This window comes from Lichenostomus cassidix, chromosome 4 (assembly GCF_008360975.1).
Source record: "Lichenostomus cassidix isolate B80296 chromosome 4, HeHo_3.0, whole genome shotgun sequence".
NCBI lineage: Eukaryota > Metazoa > Chordata > Aves > Passeriformes > Meliphagidae > Lichenostomus > Lichenostomus cassidix.
The window spans coordinates 53,996,087-54,014,224 of NC_139484.1; the positions used below are offsets into that span (position 1 = coordinate 53,996,087).

General features: G+C 40.6%; 1 protein-coding gene across 3 annotated transcripts in view; it reads left to right on the forward strand.

Annotated features, from left to right (window-relative positions):
* PPARGC1A (PPARG coactivator 1 alpha) overlaps positions 1-18,138 on the forward strand; it is a 368,032-nt gene that overhangs the window by 322,976 nt on the left and 26,918 nt on the right. For 2 of the 3 annotated variants that reach the window (XM_085059239.1, XM_085059240.1), the window contains exons 3-5: positions 12,133-12,327; positions 13,293-13,415; positions 14,329-14,533. In XM_085059239.1, the coding sequence (XP_084915365.1) occupies positions 12,133-12,327; positions 13,293-13,415; positions 14,329-14,533 (523 nt within the window). Of the gene's footprint in view, positions 1-12,132; positions 12,389-13,292; positions 13,416-14,328; positions 14,534-18,138 lie in introns of those variants that run through there. The other variant, XM_085059241.1, reaches the window with a different exon arrangement.

Here is an 18,138-nt window from a genome sequence, read left to right on the forward strand (position 1 = left end):
GCTTCCTAAACATGAGTAGTCCTACTCGCTCCTCTCAGCCAGCCGAGCAAGCCTTGGACACTCTCATCTAGGGCTGTTTCCAATCCAGCTCCCTTCCCCTCTTTCTTCCCCCTCATTTTGGATGCTGATAGAGCAGGGAAAAAATATCCTAATACAAAGGGTGGCCATCTTAGCCAGGAAAATATGGGCTGTGTTGAACCCAGTGATCTGCAGAGTCCCATCTTTGGTTTAGTATTCAAATGATTTAAATTTACTCATAATTCCTGGGGTTAGGCACATGCCATGGGGTTTTGGCTGTGCATCTAGCAGCTACACAGGCTCAGATTATAACTTGTATTAACTTCAGTGGGGATAACTTTTCACGATGCACTTGACATGAACAAATAATATCAGTGTATTTCCAGTAGGGAATGCAAGCACAGTGTGTACCACATTGTAGGCAAGGTCAGCCCAAGCCGCTTTTAAACTCAGTGTCTTAGTCATAGCAATGGGGTGCTCAGCTGCAAAGATCACTTGGTAAGGAGGAAGAATTAGGCCTTGCTGGACTGTGGCTAGACTGCTGTTAGTCCTGGGACAGGGTGGTACAGACACACTGTGTAGGAGCTGCTGTTCTCAGCTTAAGCATCAACATACGCAAAGAGCAGAAGACCAGGTCCCTAGCTAGTGTAAATCTGCATAGCTCTGTTAAAACCTGTGGAGGGGCCTTAATTTACAGCAGCTGAACATCTGGGTCTAAGTTCTTTTTCTTTTGGTTACCAGCAGGATTAAATAGAGGTACCCCAAATTATTTATTGTAGGTGCTGTGGCAGCATCTTAAAGCCCAATGGTAAAGCAGGACACCGTTGTGAAAGGGGTTGTGTGAACACATAACAAAAAGACAGTCCCTGTCTAAAGGAACTTATGGCCTAATTAATAATGTTATTTAGTGCATCGGAAAGTACATCTGGACTTGACTGCCTGTTCTGTGTCATTTTTAAGAGGATAAAAAAAAAAATATGCCCAGGTTGATTTTCACTATTTCTGATGGAAAAGGGGCTGGTTAACATGAGTGCCTCACTAAAAAAAAATTGCAGTCTTTTACATCATACAGATGGAGGGCTCATGATCAGGAACATGCAGACTTTTTTAAAAGAGTAGCAGAGAATGAGCAATAAATTCTGTCTTGACTGAGGAGCAAATAGAGGAGAGGCAACTGCAGTGGGACCTGCAGTGTGCACCACAGTATGCATAAACTACATAACTCTGCCAGACTGGTTGGGACTAAATGCACATGCTAGCCTTAATGTAAACTAGCAAATTAGTTTTACATTTTAGTGTCAACCCCATTTTATTAATATTATCTGTGAAGACTGGTGAGTTCCAGGAAACTTATAAACAAGCCAGCAGCAGGGGTGCTGTAGAGGAGACTGCAACAAATAGTTCTTCTGTGATGTTTACTTTTTAAAATGTTTTCTGTTTCAAAACCACCATCTCTACTTTAAAATTCTATTTGCATACACAAAATTGGATTAAAAGTACATTTAAGTTTTAGCACTTAATGACAATCAAGGAGATATGTAACTGTGGATATTACCAGACAAGTACATATCCAAATGTTTAACTGGTGGAAAATTCAGGTGCATCTCCTCATCCTGATGAGTATTCTTGGTGGTTGTAGGGGTTTACCAGGTTGCATTGTTCAGTCGCTGCTTTTTGAGGTGAGAACTTATTTGCTTGCTGGGAGAGGCTTCTGTTTTATTTTCATGGGACTGTAAAGGCACTCTGAAAAGCCTGGCAAAATGCACCTGTGATCTGTGCTGTTAAACCCTCTACTTGCTAGGACCTTCTGTACTGTGGCATTTCCACATTCCCATTTGTTGCTTCATTATAAAGGAGCCTTTATTGCTTTCAGCCTAGGACACTCTGAGTAGAGGTAGCTGAGGTTTATTTTGTCTGTCTAAACTACCTCTCTAAATGGTATGTGTGTCACTCAACACATCTGCTAGTACAAACAAACATGGAGGACATTGAAGCCATTGCTGTGCCACCTAAAAATAACCCATAGCTACATAGGTAAAATATACAGAGTAAATGGATCTTTGGGCTTGTAAACAAGTTTTTGTATGGTATCTGAGTAAATTCTTAACCAACTCAAACCAGATAGCTGCCATCCAGTTAAATTACAATAAAAATTTATGGAAGCCCAGATGTAGTAATGATGTACTGATCCATTCATGCTTCAGCTGTAAGGAAAACCAGTGTTTTTCTTCCTGTGAGACATGACTTGTGTTTGTCATACCTGTTCAATGGGCATGTGTTAGGTTTGACAAAGCTGAACATGCTGAGAAATTAAAATATCATAAAACAGCATTTAATGAAGTTGATACTTTACAAATGCTGATTTCCTGGTCAAATTAAATTCCAATTTTCTAACAGTAAAAGCACCAGATAGAAGTGTCTTATTTTGTGTTTTAAAAAGGATTTTTTGAGTGCATGTTTCATTTGCACAAAAAACAGTCTCCACGTAAATGAACAAAATTAAAAAATCTTTGTAGCTCTTCTCTGCTATATTGTATATAATTTTACCCTTACATTTTATTTCTTTATAGTCATAAATCTCAAGATAGAAGTAGGGATGATTATAGACATCCTGACACATCCAATATAATTAAAACTAAAGCAAATGCAGCACTGAAATAGAGAATGAATAAAAGCAACAAGATAATGCTTCTTGTTTGCAAAGGAAGAGTCCATACTACCACTCAAGTGCAGTTTTTAGAGATATTTGTCATGATAAAGAGGACAAACAAGTTTTTTACATCAATTACATGTGTGAAATCATCACTGCAAAATATATGTGGCTTTTTTTCCCCCCCAGGATATGCTATGCTGCCTTACAAAGGTATATGAATGTTGAAAAATCTTATGTCAGTGCATAGAGAGATTAGTGTGGGTATGGACCATAAATCAAGTAAATAAATAAATCTGAGCAAGCAGTGCTTGACTATTTGGACTGAAATACTGCTGACACTGTCACTGAAAGCTCTGCAGTGGGGAGAGTCCCAAATGTCTTCCCTGCCTTACGCTGTGTCCTTCTTTCCCTTTCTTCCTTCTTCCTACAATACCCACTCCATTTTAGAGCTTGTCCAGACTGGGACCCTGTGAACTTTAACTCTCTACCCTCCTGTATATTATTTAGGTGCATAATAATAATTAAAAATCTCTGTCTCAGTTGTTGTTCAGGACCTTATTACATGCATGAGTGACTGTCTGTGTGTGGGGAAGGGAGGATGGGTAAGAAGGGCCATTTGCTGCTCCAAGCAGGGGAAGCTTCTGGGAGGTGAGCTCAGAGGCAGACTGCCCCAAACCTCTCCCATCTGGGCAGTGAGCTGCTCACTCAGGTTGGGCTACCTGTCCTGCATCCCCTTCCCCAGCAGCAGCTCACCTCCTCCTCTGCTCACCTGTGCTTCCCCACCAGTGCTGGCAGACAGGAAACTTCACCTCCACCCTAGCTTCTCTGGCTGTCTTGCACAGTGAAGCAGAACTCCCAGCCTTTCTTTTTATTGTGGCTCTTTGTCAAGTGCTTTCTTCCCTTTGCACTTCTGCACTTTCCCTGCTCTTATTTTAACCCACCAGAAACACAGAGTTTTGTGCTTTGTTATGGAGCTCAGCCCAAACCTAGCCCGTTGTGGTCTGGACAAGACATGCCAGATTTTCTCCTGCTGCAGTTTCCTACCCATGAAGACCAGGTGGCCTTTGCTAGCACTGGACAAGGCAGCATGGTTGTAAGTCCATGGTGTGCCTCAGTGTTACAGACATGTGGTTCCTGTTGAGAAGTTTGGTGCTGCTTTTACAGTGTGAAGTTCTGTTAGTCCAGTGTCAAGAAAGACTTCCTGGTGAGCCAACCCAGTAAAAAACATGGGTAGAGCATTTATTTAGTAATCAGCAAATTAGCCTATCTTGTCAGCAAATGTTGAGGCCCAAACTGATGGTGATTTGCCTTCAAGTGTTTTCTCAGTGTTGTGCTCAGGATCAAGTATAAATTGAATAGAGTGACCTTTTGATACTGAGTCAAACTGACTGCATTTGCAAAGATTCTGTGGTTTCACTTACCATAAATTTTTGATATTTGGTCTACCACTGGTGAAATGAATCCAGCAAAACAATATCTTATCATGGGTCCCCTTAACACAGTCAATGGCAAAATAGCTTGCTTTCAGGTTGCTTTTTGTTTTATCTTTTCCCCAGAATCAAAGATTACTATGATAGAGGGAAAGGATGCAGTTTACTCAGATCAAATTGCAATGGCTTGAGAAATGTGGATGAATTTTGGTTAAAAGATGTAAAGCATGGGTTGCTAGGTGGATCCTCAAGTTTGTGAGATGAGTAGGTCAATTAGGAACTCTTCAGTTTACTAGAAACTTAATTGCCAGGCTGCAATGGAAACTTCTGAACTGCAACAACTTGTTTATAGTAATAAAAAAAGTGGCTTTGTGGTAGAATATTCAGTAGGCTTTTTAAAACTGTTTAGTTTAGAGCAGAAAGGTTAGATTTTTCACTTGAAAAGGTAGTCCATCTCACAGGAGCTCTGGCAGCATTACTTCCAGTGATCAAGGGCATGATCTTTAAGAAAAGCCTATTTGCAAATGGTCTGTGTTGTGGGTTTGTGTTGTGATGTTTTAATACCAGGTAATTGGCAGATGTTTTACAATGTCAGGTGAGCATCTCTCAGAGAGAAAGCAGCCGGAGTTCAGTTACCAAGATTATACATAAGAACTTTCTGAGAAATAAGCAGCATGGTGATGATGATGGTAATAATCACTTTATTATTTTATTTTATTTTATTTTTTTATTTTATTTTTATTTGGTTATACCCTGAAGAGACGAGGGGGAAAATGGATGCTGCAGGTGTTCCCAACTCCTTCAGCCTGTGGACATTTAGCAGGTCCTTCTGATGGTGCCATAATGTCCCTGGGAGTGATGCTGGACGTTGTTCCCCTCCAGAACCCAGCTCTGGAAATTAAGCATGCAGTACCTGCATTGTGTAGAATCACAATATTTATTTAACATTGTTTTGGGGGAGAGCATTTTGGGATGGTAGAGCACATTTCTTCAAGTCTGTATCTTAAGAAATCCAGCTGGAGTGAAGTTTTTATATAAATATGTGCAAATGGTTGGTCCTGCAATTGAGATATATCCACATTCTGTATGAAGGGCAGTGGGGCTGCTGAAGTCAGAAGGCAGGCTCTGGATTCAAGTGGTCTTTGCCTGCAGGTGCATGTGAGGAGTATGAATGTAGCTGTCTCCTTCAAGAAAAGAAAATATCTTGTTTTCTTTCCATACCCTAAAGGCATTTGCACAGGGGTGGTGATAATTAATCCCCATATTTCTACTTCATATAAAGAAACCTGGCTGTAATTTTCTCCTATTGGGACTCCATTTTGTTTTTAAAGATAATTGATAGCTCTGGACTTAAGCATTTCAATTATGGGAGTGTCTCTTGGGGACCAGACTAACAGACCTTGGAAAAATGTTCTAATGCAAATGCATCACGTGAATTTTTACTGTAAGACAATGCAGGATGCCTAAGGATTTGTAAAGCAGTTGAACAGTAAAATAAAAGCTGAGAAACTTCTCAAAATATATAAGGACATGGAACTGGTTGTGAGTAGGTAAGGTGGAACAAGAGGTTCTCCACTTGCACCACTATTTCATCTTTGGCCCTGGGTACAGCCAGCTCTAAGTTGAGGAGGACAGAGCCTGAAAAAAGGTAGAAAATACACGACAGTGCTGTCTGTGCCACTGCCATGGCAGGTTGGCTCCTTCTGCTCCAGAAGAGGGAAAACTTGGGCAGTAATTGTTTGCTTTCATTGTCCTTGACTTCAGTTCTCATTTTTCTCCATCAGGAGTAGGAATACCAGACTGCATCCTAATCCCTGTACATCTCCTACTACCCTCCCTGTGCTTCTGTCCTGCCTGTGGCTCCTTATCCTCTATTGGCAAAGCCTGGTTTGTGGGGCTGGAGCTGGGATACCATCTGCCCCTACTCCTGCATGTTTGTTGACAGGAGGTGCTTAGGGCCTGAGTAGTGTTAATGAGCTTTTCAGTGCCTCTGCATCCTTATGTGCAAAAAGGGGTGAATCTGTACCCCTCATTTCTTAAGGGAAAGGCAGTCTTGAGGACATTCTTATTCCAAAATTTGTCATTAAGGAATTAAATCCTACTGAAAGTCCCTGATGTGCTCACAAGTCAATTTTGTTTGTTTGAAAATAGTGCCATAATGTATTAGTATTTTTAGATCACTCAGATATTTTCAGCTGGAGGAAAATCTTTTATTTTCTTTGTTAATTGTGCTATGAATAGATCTTAGGCTGCTGAGGAGAAATGAGTCGATATGTTGAAATGGTGGTCCCTTGTGAGTTCTGGTGTACACCTGGCTGCTCTGAATTGCTTACCAAGCTGGGCTGCTGGAGTGGTGACAGCTTCTACCAGCTGTGGATCTGTCCCAAAGTTTTCTGAGCTTTTTACGAAGATGTGGCGAGTTGCCATTGCTCCCAGCTCCTTGGGGCTGTGGATTAATAATGCAGTTTAGAACCTGATCTTTCAGTATGAATCATAATGGGCCCATGCACTATTCAAATTGTCAGTAAAGAAACTTCAGAACATCATCATTCATTACCTGATTTCACTCCTTGAGATACAGTTAGCAAAAGTTGTGCGTGTGCTAATCACAACTGAAAGGCAGAGGAGAAGTCAACCAGAGGGAAGATGCTGGAGATACTATTATTATTTTGAAAAGATTTTCTAAAAGATGGGCTTGACCCTTTTCTGGAATGGATCAGCATACCTGTGCTGATGACAGGAGCAACAGAATGATCCTGAGTCAGGACATCTGCACAGTGGCTTCAAGGTTTTTAAGAAGGGATCACAGAAATACAGATGGGTAAGGTTGGAAAGGACCACAATGGGTCAGCTGGTCCAACCTCCCTGCTCAAAGCAGGGTCATCCTAGAGCACATGGCACAGGATTGCAGCCAGACAGTTCATTAATATCTCCAGTGACAGCAACTCTACAGCCTCTCTGGGCAACCTGTACCAGCACTCTGTCATTCACACAGTAAAGACTTTCTTCCTCACGTTCAGGTGGAACTTTCTGCTTGGCACCCCTGAGCAGAGCCTGACTCCATCCTCCTGACACCCTCCCTTCAGACACTGATAGACATTTATGAGGTTCCCTCTCAGTTGTCTCTTCTCAAGGCTGAACAGGCCCAGCTCCCTCAGCCTGTCCTTGTAACAGAGATGCTCCTGTCCCTCCATCATCTTTGTCACCCTCCTCTGGACCTGCTCCAGGAGCTCCATGGCTCTCTGGTACTGAGGAGCCCAGGAGTGGACACTCCAGATACACCTCACCAGGGCTGAGTAGTGGAGCGGGGTGACCTCCCTCAGCCTGCTGGCAGTGCTCCCAGTGCACCCCAGGACTCCATTGGCCCTCTTGGTCACAAGGGCTCTGCTAGCTCATGGATAGCTTGTCCCCCAGCACCCCCAGCTCTGCAGAGCTGCTTTTCAGCTTTTTCGAAAGCACCTGGCCTTTGCTGGTGCCCAGGGTTATTCTTCCCCTGGTGCAGGACCCTGCATTTGCCTTTATTGAATTTCAGATGGTTCCTTTCTGCCCATCTGTCACTCCTCCCAGCTTTGTGTCATCCATGAACCTGCTGAGGAGGATCTGCCCTTTCATCCAAGTCATTGATGAGTAAGTTAAACAGTACTAGGCCCAGTATTGAACCTTGGGGGGCACCACTCATGACAGATCTCCAGCTAGACCCTGTGCCACTGATCATGACTCTCTGGAATCTGCTGTTCAGCCAGTTCTCAATACACCTCACAGTCCACTCATCCATCCCACACTTCCTGAGATTGGCTATGAAGATGTGAGAGACAGTGTCAAAAGCCTTGCTGAAGTCAAGATAGACAATATCCACTGCTATCCGATCCTCGTGTATCCAGGTAGTTGTTTCATCGTAGGAGGCAATCAGGTTGGTCAAGCATGACTTACTTATCTTTAGTGAAATTCTTGACCACCCCTGATCACCTTTGTGTCATCCATGTGGATAGAGATGGCCTCCAGAATGAGATGCTCTGTCACTTCTCCAGGGATTGAGGTGAGACTGGCTGGACAGTAGTTCCTTGCAATTGCTGAAGTCTGGGGTGACACTTGCTTTCTGGCAGTCCTCAGACACCTCTCTTGATCTCCACAACCTTTCAAAGATGACCATGAAGCAGCCTCACTATGTTGTCTGCCAGCTCTCTCAGCATTCATGGATGCATCCTGTCAGGACCCATGGACTTGTGCATGTCAAATTCTCCTAGGTGCTCTCTAACCCAATCTGATGGTAATGACAGTGATATTAAAATGTTGCATGGTTTTTTTAAAGGAAGAAAATTTAAGGATAAATGACAGCATTGCTCACTATATGCACCCTCCAGGGATGCATGTGAATGACAAGGTGGACAAGCCTCTGTTACAGCTCAGTCTTTGGCCTCTGTGGCCTCTACGGGTTGCCAAGTAACAGGTATTAAAGACATAAAATGCTAACCACAAGGTGGACCCAGCTGCATCAATACTGAGAATAAGCAAAAGGGAAGGAATCATGAGGGGTAGAGCATTTAAATACCTTTGCATGGGTAAATTACCAACTCAGGTTACTGGCCAAAGAGAGAATATCTCTGGAGACATTTTACTGAAGGCAGAAATGCAATTAGATTGTTACACAACTATTAGAATGTTTTCAGACAGAGAATTATTTTTAGTGCTGTAGAAATATTAAAGTAATAGAGCGAAACATGTCAAAGCAGAGGAGAGCATAGTTAGAAACTTTCTATGGTTTTTGGACTCCTAGATCACTCATATTTGAGGATTGATTGTTGTTCTGGCAGTTTACATCTGTTGCATTTGCCCACATAGAGTGACACCAATGCCAAATTTTGTTTCCTCTCAGAGCTAGTGGCATTCTGGATATGCTGGAACTTTCTGTTGTCAGAAAGCAGCACATGCATTCAGTGGCATACTTGTGTTTCTTGCCTCCTTCACCTGGGTGAAAATTACATCTCTGGCCCTGGTGTCTTTATGTTAAGTTAACATAATAGTGTGATTGGGAAGTGATGCATAACTCCTTCTGCATTAAAAAGGCAAGTTAGCAACATGCAGTTATTATGAATTGTTTTCATAGAAGTTTCATAATTGCATATATTTGCCATGCAGCTTTACATCTGAGATTATCCTCTGGTCCTTTTCCTTACACACTGTAGTTCATTCAGGTAGTCTAAATACCTCAGATCTGCTCCTTTAGACAGAAGCAAATCCTTCCTGTAAGATCTGCTTGAAGTTAGGGACATGGTGAAGTCAGTTCCAGAGAGCACATGGTGCATCCTCTGGCCTCAGCAGAGATGAAAGCTGCTCAGCTTCTCGTATTCCACCGAGCCTGTGTGATGAGCAGGTTGGATGCCAGTCTGAAATGTGAACTTCTGTGGTGACAGTGCTGAAACCGTGAGAGAGCCTGCATTTGGCCATGGCATTGCTTCTCCCCAGTGCTGTCAACACCAAGACTCAAGCTGCTGTAGCAAAGGAGAAAGCTGCTGCTTCAGTGATTATTGCTCAGACATTGATGTACCCAGCCATCTCTCCCTCTGCATCTCTCCTCAGCACCATTTCTGCTGTATCTAATAATTGTGTTTCTTTATAAACAGTAATTTAGGACAATTAGGAGCAATAGCATAGTTAAACCTTTAAAAGGTTATCTAGCAATGTCATTTTCTTGACTAATGTGTTCCTGCTGCCATGTCGTTTGTGAATAGACATGTGTTAGCCAGCTAGTGTGCTTCATCTGTGGTGACTTTGATTTATTTGCTCTGTAAATTGGGACTGAAGCAATAATGGAAAGTGACATTAATTGTTTAACAGAGTCCTCTTTGTCACATCCTCTGCTTTCTCTGGGGTGTTTGAATGTTGAAACTTGTACAAAACTAATTGAAATTGCTGTGATGAGGACTGGTGTCCACTCAACTTTCTGTTCTTGAATGTCAGGGCACTTGAATGTCTGTTTAAAGCATGAGAGTTGAGCAGCTAACAGCAAATATCAGGTTTTCTTCTGGCATGCTATTATTAAAGAAGGCATTCTCTCTTAGAAATAGCAACACTTCCAGCTTCATTGTCAGCTTTACAAGCTGCAAGGCTCAGCAGTGTGCCCTACCAGCTGCACTTGCTGAGAGAGTTCCTGGTGTAGGGCCGGGAGTCAGGCAGCTGAACCACCTCATGGGCACCCTAGGCTCTCACACCATTCATCCCACCACCTGCAAGGGGCATGAAATGCCATTGGGAAAAAACACTGGTACACACTTTTTTGCCCAATAGTGCCTTTTCTTATTAGTCTAGAAGTGACACCATAATTTTCCTCTTTTTCTCTCAGAAAGTGGCTGTGAAAAGCTGGATTAGGAGCATGGTTTTACTCGCAAGGTGGCTCCCCTCTGTCATTTCCATTCTCTGCACACTGAATTATCACAGCTGTGTGCATATATCTGCTTAGTATGGTGGAAATACCTGATACGAAAACTTGGATGCTTTTTCTCAGTGGCCAAATGCCTTTTGGCCTTTTAAGTAAATGCTTTTCCTTAGCATTAGCTTGCCTGAGTATTTATTTGCTTCTTGGAGATGATGCTGCAAGCACAGTTTGTGCTCTGCCTTAGCTTTCTAGCTCAAAGACAGCTTTTATGTTAGAAGCCATGAGGTGTGATTTGGCAGAGAAGCCTAGCAGGAGCAATTATCTGTGTGGTTTATGATCATCTCTGTTCAGAGTCTGCTAGATAAAAGTATTACTGAAAAAAGTCATGCTAAGGGGATACCCAGATTCACTTGATTATTTTTTTTTTCCAAAGTGTAACTTGGCAGTGTTTTGCTGTTGCCTTTTTAAAATTTTTTTTCTTGTTTGTTTGTCTTGTTGGTGTTATTTGTCTTGCTAGTTCACTTTTAAATTCTGCAATTTGAACTTAGCTGAAATTTTTTCACACTGTGAACCTGGAACAAAATGAACTACCCTGAAGCTGGTGGAAAAACTCCCAATTTGATATCACTTGAATCAGTGAAAGGCTTTTCATTTACTTTAATAGCACTAGGATCAGCCTAGGAGTCCTAGATAATTGATCTGTCAAGATCAATTTCCAATCTTTCTGAAAAATAAATATAATGATTTTTACACAGTTCTGTTTCTCAGTACTCTCAGCACTCAAAAAAAATCTGTACCTTAATATACAGTAGGGACTGTGTTTCATTAAAAAATCAGGAGGCACTTAAATTTATTCAATTTGACAAAAAGAACTCTTGTTGCTGAAATATGATATAAATTAACATTACAGCCACATCTGATTAGAAATTAATCTACTTTTTATAATTGCAGTCTGAATTAGATAAATGCATACAATAGTGCGTTGAGCACTCAAATGACATAACTCGAAAGGACAACTTCAAAGGCAACCTGCCTAATAAATTTTTTTAAGAGAAACCCAAACAACCTGTCATTTACCATATGAGTGCTGCTGGCTATTCTTATGCCAGAATACTCAGGAATGAGAAGCTGCTCATTTGGGTTTGGAGCAGGGATTTGCAGAAGTGTGGAAAGGAAGCCCTTTCTCACTTACACCAGGCTGTGTATGTGAATGAGGTTTTCTTTATTTTACTGGTGATTCATTTTGGTGTCCTGATTAGCTGTCTGAATCTTGTAATTTTGTCAGGTCAATTAGCTGGTGTTCAGCGTTGAAGAGAGAAAGAAAGAGACAGCCTGGGCTGACACCATCATTAGGTGTCAGCAGCTTAGGCTCATCCTGTAATACAATCCCTGGGTGATTACTTATCGTTGTTAACACCTGATGAAAAAAAGAATTGTGGAAGAAAAGTAAACTAGCAATACACCACGAGTGCAAAGAGATTTCTCTTGAACAGAGATGGATCATTTTGTTGTACCTAATTACATCTTCTGAGATTCTGTTGCAGGCTACTGTTTCAAGGGCTGGTTTAACTATGTGTTGCCTGCTTGTTCACATACAGAGGCATCGGTTTCTTCCTTTTCTCACCTGGCTCCTCTTCTTGTTTTGTCCTCTCCTGCAGAAGATAGATGAAGAGAGCGAGGCAAACTTGCTAGCTGTTCTCACTGAAACACTGGACAGCATCCCTGTGGATGAGGATGGATTGCCTTCATTTGATGCACTGACAGATGGAGATGTGACCAACGAAAATGCCGCTAGCCCCTCCCCAATGCCCGACGGCACCCCTCCAACTCAGGAGGCAGAAGAGCCGTCTCTAGTAAGAACCCTTCCTACTGTTTAACAGGAATTGGATGTGCCTCTGGCTACCCGCTGCATGGGTATGATGTAGTCACAGTAAGGTCTGGACTTTTCATTTAGACTGGAGAGGAAAATCAAGTAAAGAACTGAAAATTAAGCGGGGGGAAACCCCCCACCAAATAGCCATAGGATGATTAATATGACAATCTATTAAAAAGTTGTTGAAAAGGTTGTTTTTTAAACTCTTACGCTAATGGGGCTGACATTTTTGCTTATGATTTTGTTCAAATAGGTCAGGGTAATGGTTCTTAATTCATATTTCATTTCTCGGGGCTCTTTTTGTTGTGTATGTTTAGACATTGTTTTTGGTCATCTGTGAAGAAAGGCTCAATGAGTCTGTTGGGATGCAGGGCTGATTTTGTGCCTGTAACATTGATTTGGCCAGTAAGCACCAGCTTCGTGCTAACCAGGCCAAAACTGAGCCTTGCATGAGGATGTGGGTGAAACATTATATACATTTTGCTCAGTAAATCTAGTTTGTGATGTGATCCTGTTTCTGCTGAAAGCCTCTTATCACTGGCTTCAATGGGAACAAAGCCAGATACCTGAATCTTGACACTGTATCCATTAGTCTGTTAAAGTTAATGTCTCTGGCTAGATCAGAGCCTCTTCTGTCAAACGGATCACTGGGAATTTCATTTTGCCATGGATTCAGAAATCCAAGATCCCTGTCATTTCTGCTTGCCCCGCAGTATACTGCAGTAAAGGGAGCAGAAATGCGCTGCCAAGCCAGAAGAAAATGAAATCTGTTTACTCTAAGGAATACCAAGTCCTGCTTTTTGTTTTATTGTACTTTGCTTGCTGAAATTGATATAACTAACTCTAAGTAGCTATGCAAAAATGTAGATAAGTCATTTTAATCCATAAAGATGTATAACTTTACTCTTTTTTCCTTCCACTTCCCTTTCCCCAATGTGTTTGTAGCTTAAGAAGCTCTTGCTGGCTCCAGCCAACACTCAGCTAAATTACAATGAATGCAGTGGTCTCAGCACACAAAACCATGCAAACACTAATCACAGGATCAGAACAAGCCCTGTGGTTGTTAAGGTACAAACTTAATCTTTATAATAAGGGGGGAAAAGTGTAACAAGGTTTTTTATGCTTTGAGCAACCAAGCAAGCAGTAGATCTGAATGTATTTTATTAATATGCGTACTATCTTGTAACTAATTTTTTTTAAAAAGTGAGTTTTATACTGGGTTCCAGAAAATCATCTGAGCTCCTTTATGCTCTGAATATTTCATTTATGCCTTTTCTCTTGGCAGAGTTCAGTCGTAGTCACACCGTCTGTTACTCTTACCTACTTTATTGATACACAGAGTAGGATGGGGTGCAATAAAATTTGCTGATAGTCTGGTGTTGTTTATGAGTGACAACAGGATGTGGGACTGCCATTTTCCCAGCTGTCTGAGCTAAGACAAATGACACTGGATTCTTGGCAAAAAATGTATATTAGACATTGATTGGATAGAACGGGGGGCTCAGACATAATTCTGTTAGAAGGCAGTATTAAACAATGTTTGTCTTGCCATTCAGTGTAACTGAAAACGGACCATTTAGGGGTACTTAAGAGAGTTGTGAATACTGGGCTCAAGCAATCAGCAGCAAATTAAGGTTTAAACCAGCTTATTTTTTTGTTCACAGTAAAGGCGCTGTAGGGTCTTGTTAGTTACATGTTGCTGAGTAGGAACATTGCAATGTAGGAGAAATGAAATAAAAAGCTGCATAAATGTCATTTAGGAATTTTAAATGTAATTTTCTTTCCTTGTTCTGCAAACAGTTATTCACAGCTCATAGATCTAGTACACTTAGACTGAACACTTCATTGAAAATCTCATCTCTTCAGAAAACCTATATCCATTCTGATAAGGTTCAGCTCACTAATTTTAGCTTTATTTTATTTTATTCTATTTTATTTTATTATTTTATTTTATTTTATTTTATTTTACTCTGTTTTTAAGACTGAGAATTCATGGAGCAATAAAGCAAAGAGCATTTGTCAACAGCAAAAGCCTCAAAGACGTCCATGCTCTGAACTTCTCAAATATCTGACTACGAATGATGACCCTCCTCAGACCAAACCAGCAGAGAGCAGGAACAGCAGCAAAGAGAAATGCACCTCCAAAAGGAAGCCTCATCTGCAGTCTCAGACAAATCATCTGCAAGGTAGGTGTGGGACTGCAGAATACAGCTTTGGTACCAGAAGCCATGCAGGGAAGCTGAAGTACCATGATAGGGAATACCCTTGATACCTCTTCTGTTCTTTGGATTAATATTGTAAATCCAGCATCACTTCTGTGTAAAGAGAATTTTAAAACAATATAATGAAATTAAAATTAGTTAGCTAGGTTTAGCTTTTAGACATATTTAAACCTTTTATTTATTGCCCCCAGCCTCAGAGAAGGATCTCAGGAAAAGTTTAACAAATACCACATGATAATATACTAAGCTAGCTGGACATACTTATTCACAGAGAACTGTACCACTAAGAAATCATTATACCCCTAAACAAACTGGGCAGGCCAGTTCATTAGTGAGCTTCTTTCTCCTTTGCTAGAGTAAAACTGAAGGCATTGTTAACCTGCCACATAGCCCTTAAGAGACAATAAATAGTGCTCTCACTGCTACAGAGAAAGCAATAAATGTGTCATTCCTGTTAAAGCTGGAATGCTGGTTTGTAATTTTATTTGTAAATAGTTGAAAGTTTAGATACCATTGTGATCTTTCTCTCTCATTTTTGGATTCTTTATGGTCAAAACTAAACACTTTTGTTGACTTTTAGTATTCCCTGGTGTGTAAAGAACTGGTCTATATTACAAGCAGCTTCTGTGACAGAGATGCAAGAACTTACAGCCTCCTCTCTCTGTCGCCCTCTCTTCCCCTGTCTGTTTTCCCAAGATAAAGGAAAGCTGTAAAAGCTTACAAACCCAAAGGGAGCATTTTAAAGTTATTGTTACTTTAAAATACATCTATGTATTTATGTTGGTCTGGCATCTGGAAGGCCAGGTGCCTCAGACATATCAGTGCAAATCCTGGATGACTCCACTAAAGTCAGCGGAAGTTTCTGGCTGCAAGAGATCAGGATGTGACCCTAAATGTGTTGTTTGGTATTTTTAAAGCAACAGTTGTAAACTATGTTCTTTCTTCTTTTCCCCTCCCTCCTTGCATTTCAGCCTCCATCAAATCTGTTTTCTCATTTTGCACTAGGAAGTATAAGCAAACTTAACAAAAATAATTTTCCCTTCCTGTCACTTGATATCATTCTCGTAGCATACATTCTGACATCCTAAGTATGGGTTTTCTCCATTATGGTCTCAAATTATCTGAACAGTATTTCTTGTGAGAAGGAAATTCAACTGCCCCTAAAGCTTCCTTATGCCAACTGCCACTCCTTCTGGATGGCTTCAGCAGTCTGCCTCACAGCAGAATCCAGGCTGAACTCTACATGTGAAACCTGAGTCTGTTACTGCAACGATTCTGAAAATCAGAACTGCCAGAGGTTACAGGGGGCTTTATTAACACTGTTGGATGTTAAGGTGGTAATGATAAGGTATGTCATGTATAGCGTGCTACATGCACATGAATGTTGTACACATACATGGGTGTATGTGCACACAAACATACGTACAGATTATAAAATCTTTCTATTCAGATCAGAGCTGCTTTTTTTCCCCGGCTGGGCAATTGTGTAGATTCAGTTCAAAGAGTCAGGGCACACTGGGTTGTGAAAACAGGACGGAGGAGAGGTTATGAAAGTCCAAAGGGACATACAGCAAACTTACCAGTGCTTAAGAGATGACTGTGGTTTTAGTGGTCTTGCAGGTGAATGTGCAAGCAGAGAGAAATTGCTCTCTTCTTTAATTCCCGCATTTTTATTTGCGTGCTTCTGAAATGTTGTTTTTTCAGCAAATTTGCCTCATACACCAATATATAACTTCAATATCAATGGATTTGCATATAATACAAATACAAGAATATAATGCTTTCAGCTTGGACAGTCAATTCATGCAGAATCAACCTTGCAAATTTAACTGATATTTGCAGACCTGTAGTCATTGGTTCATACATTTAATCAAAAGTACAAGAAAATTGGTTTCTTCTGTTTAAAAGCCACAATCATAGTCTGATATTTTCTTTCAAAGTTAGGGAAAACTCACAAAGGATAAGTCTAATGTTATTTTCCTTTAGGGTTACTGCTGCAAACATATTGCAAACCCACGGGAATGTCCACAAATGCATTCATGCCAAAGATCATCTGTGGTTTTGCACTGAAATTTGCCCATGAGGAAACGTAGTTCTTTTGAACCTGAATGTTTTCAATTTACAGGGACAAGCAACATGATGTGAACTCTTTAATAAGAAAAAAACCACACCACAATAGACCTTGAAACTCTAATAAACAGGCTCCATGGAAAATGATAGTGTCTTGGTTAAATATTTACACTATCAATAGCTGTATGAGAGGATGAATCCTTTGCAGAAAGAGTATTTGGTCAAGCTCTTGCCTAGCAATAAGAAAACTGAGGGTGTTTTGGTATGCGAACTTCTCAGTGGGAGAGCTCAGTGATATCTGCCTAAAATTAAGACATGGGAGTGTGAGATAATGCCTTGGTTCTGTGCCCATCTCTGGCAGATTTGCACTGGGCCTCAGTGCTTCAGAATTTAATTTGTGTATATTCTGATCTGGGACTATTTTGCGGGACTAATAAGAGGTAGAATGAGACCTTTTAGAGATGTAAAGAGCTCTTACACATTCAGCTTCCTTAGACTAAATTGGTTAAGATTACGCAGATTCTTTTTCCTAAAAAAAAAAAAAAAATAAAAGGAAGCCTTTGTATAAAACTTTATTCCAGAGCCTCACTGAAAGATCTGTTTCTTTAAGCCAGTTTTACTTCTAGGTAGCCACTGGCAAACATTAATATTCCTAGATGTATATAAATTACACAAAAGATGTGTCAGGTTATATTCAGTTTTACCTCGCCTGGATTAATGCACAAATCAGTGGCCATGCTGGATCAGACTAATAACTCATTGAGGTTCATCTCCTTACTCCAGCAGTGACTTCTGAGGAAGGTGAACCCGAGGTGAACACCTGAGCTTCCATTTCAAACTTTTGTATGGGGAGGAGAAGAAACAATATGCAGCTCTTGAGAATTGAGTTAATTTTTTTTAAATGTAGTATTACTTCAGGAATGCTCTAGAGCATATAAAAGTAATCAATTTGCATATAAAATCCCTTAATGTTGATGGGAGCTCCAAGCCTGTAATGAATATGAAATATGCAGTAGTGACACTCTGGACAAAAGATCTGCAGTGCAGGAGTGTTCAAGGGGAACATTTTGTCTTAAGTAATTAATCTGCAGAAGAGATCCCCTGCTGTTGTTCTTGCTACAATGCTCTCTGTGTTTAAAACATCAATCTAACTTCTGATAAGTAAAATTTGCAAGTAATATATTTTTTAATTTTAAAGGAATCTTAGTTGTATTATAATATCCTAATTCTTGGCTTGCACTGGGAAAATACAATTTTGCATGAGTAAAAGCTGCAAAGACTGGCATTTTTATAGCCAGAGCTTTGTTTTTTGCATATATTGGGATTGTAGTGCTGAGAGCTTCAACCCCATTTTTAACCATCTGTGACTATGTCCGTGGTTTGTCATAGTTTGCAGGATAATTTGCAAAATTTTGGACTATAACTGGTTGGACTCTGGCCTCATAGAAGCAACCTATTCTCAGTGCTATATATAAAATTCTGTCTTGTAGAAGTAAAAT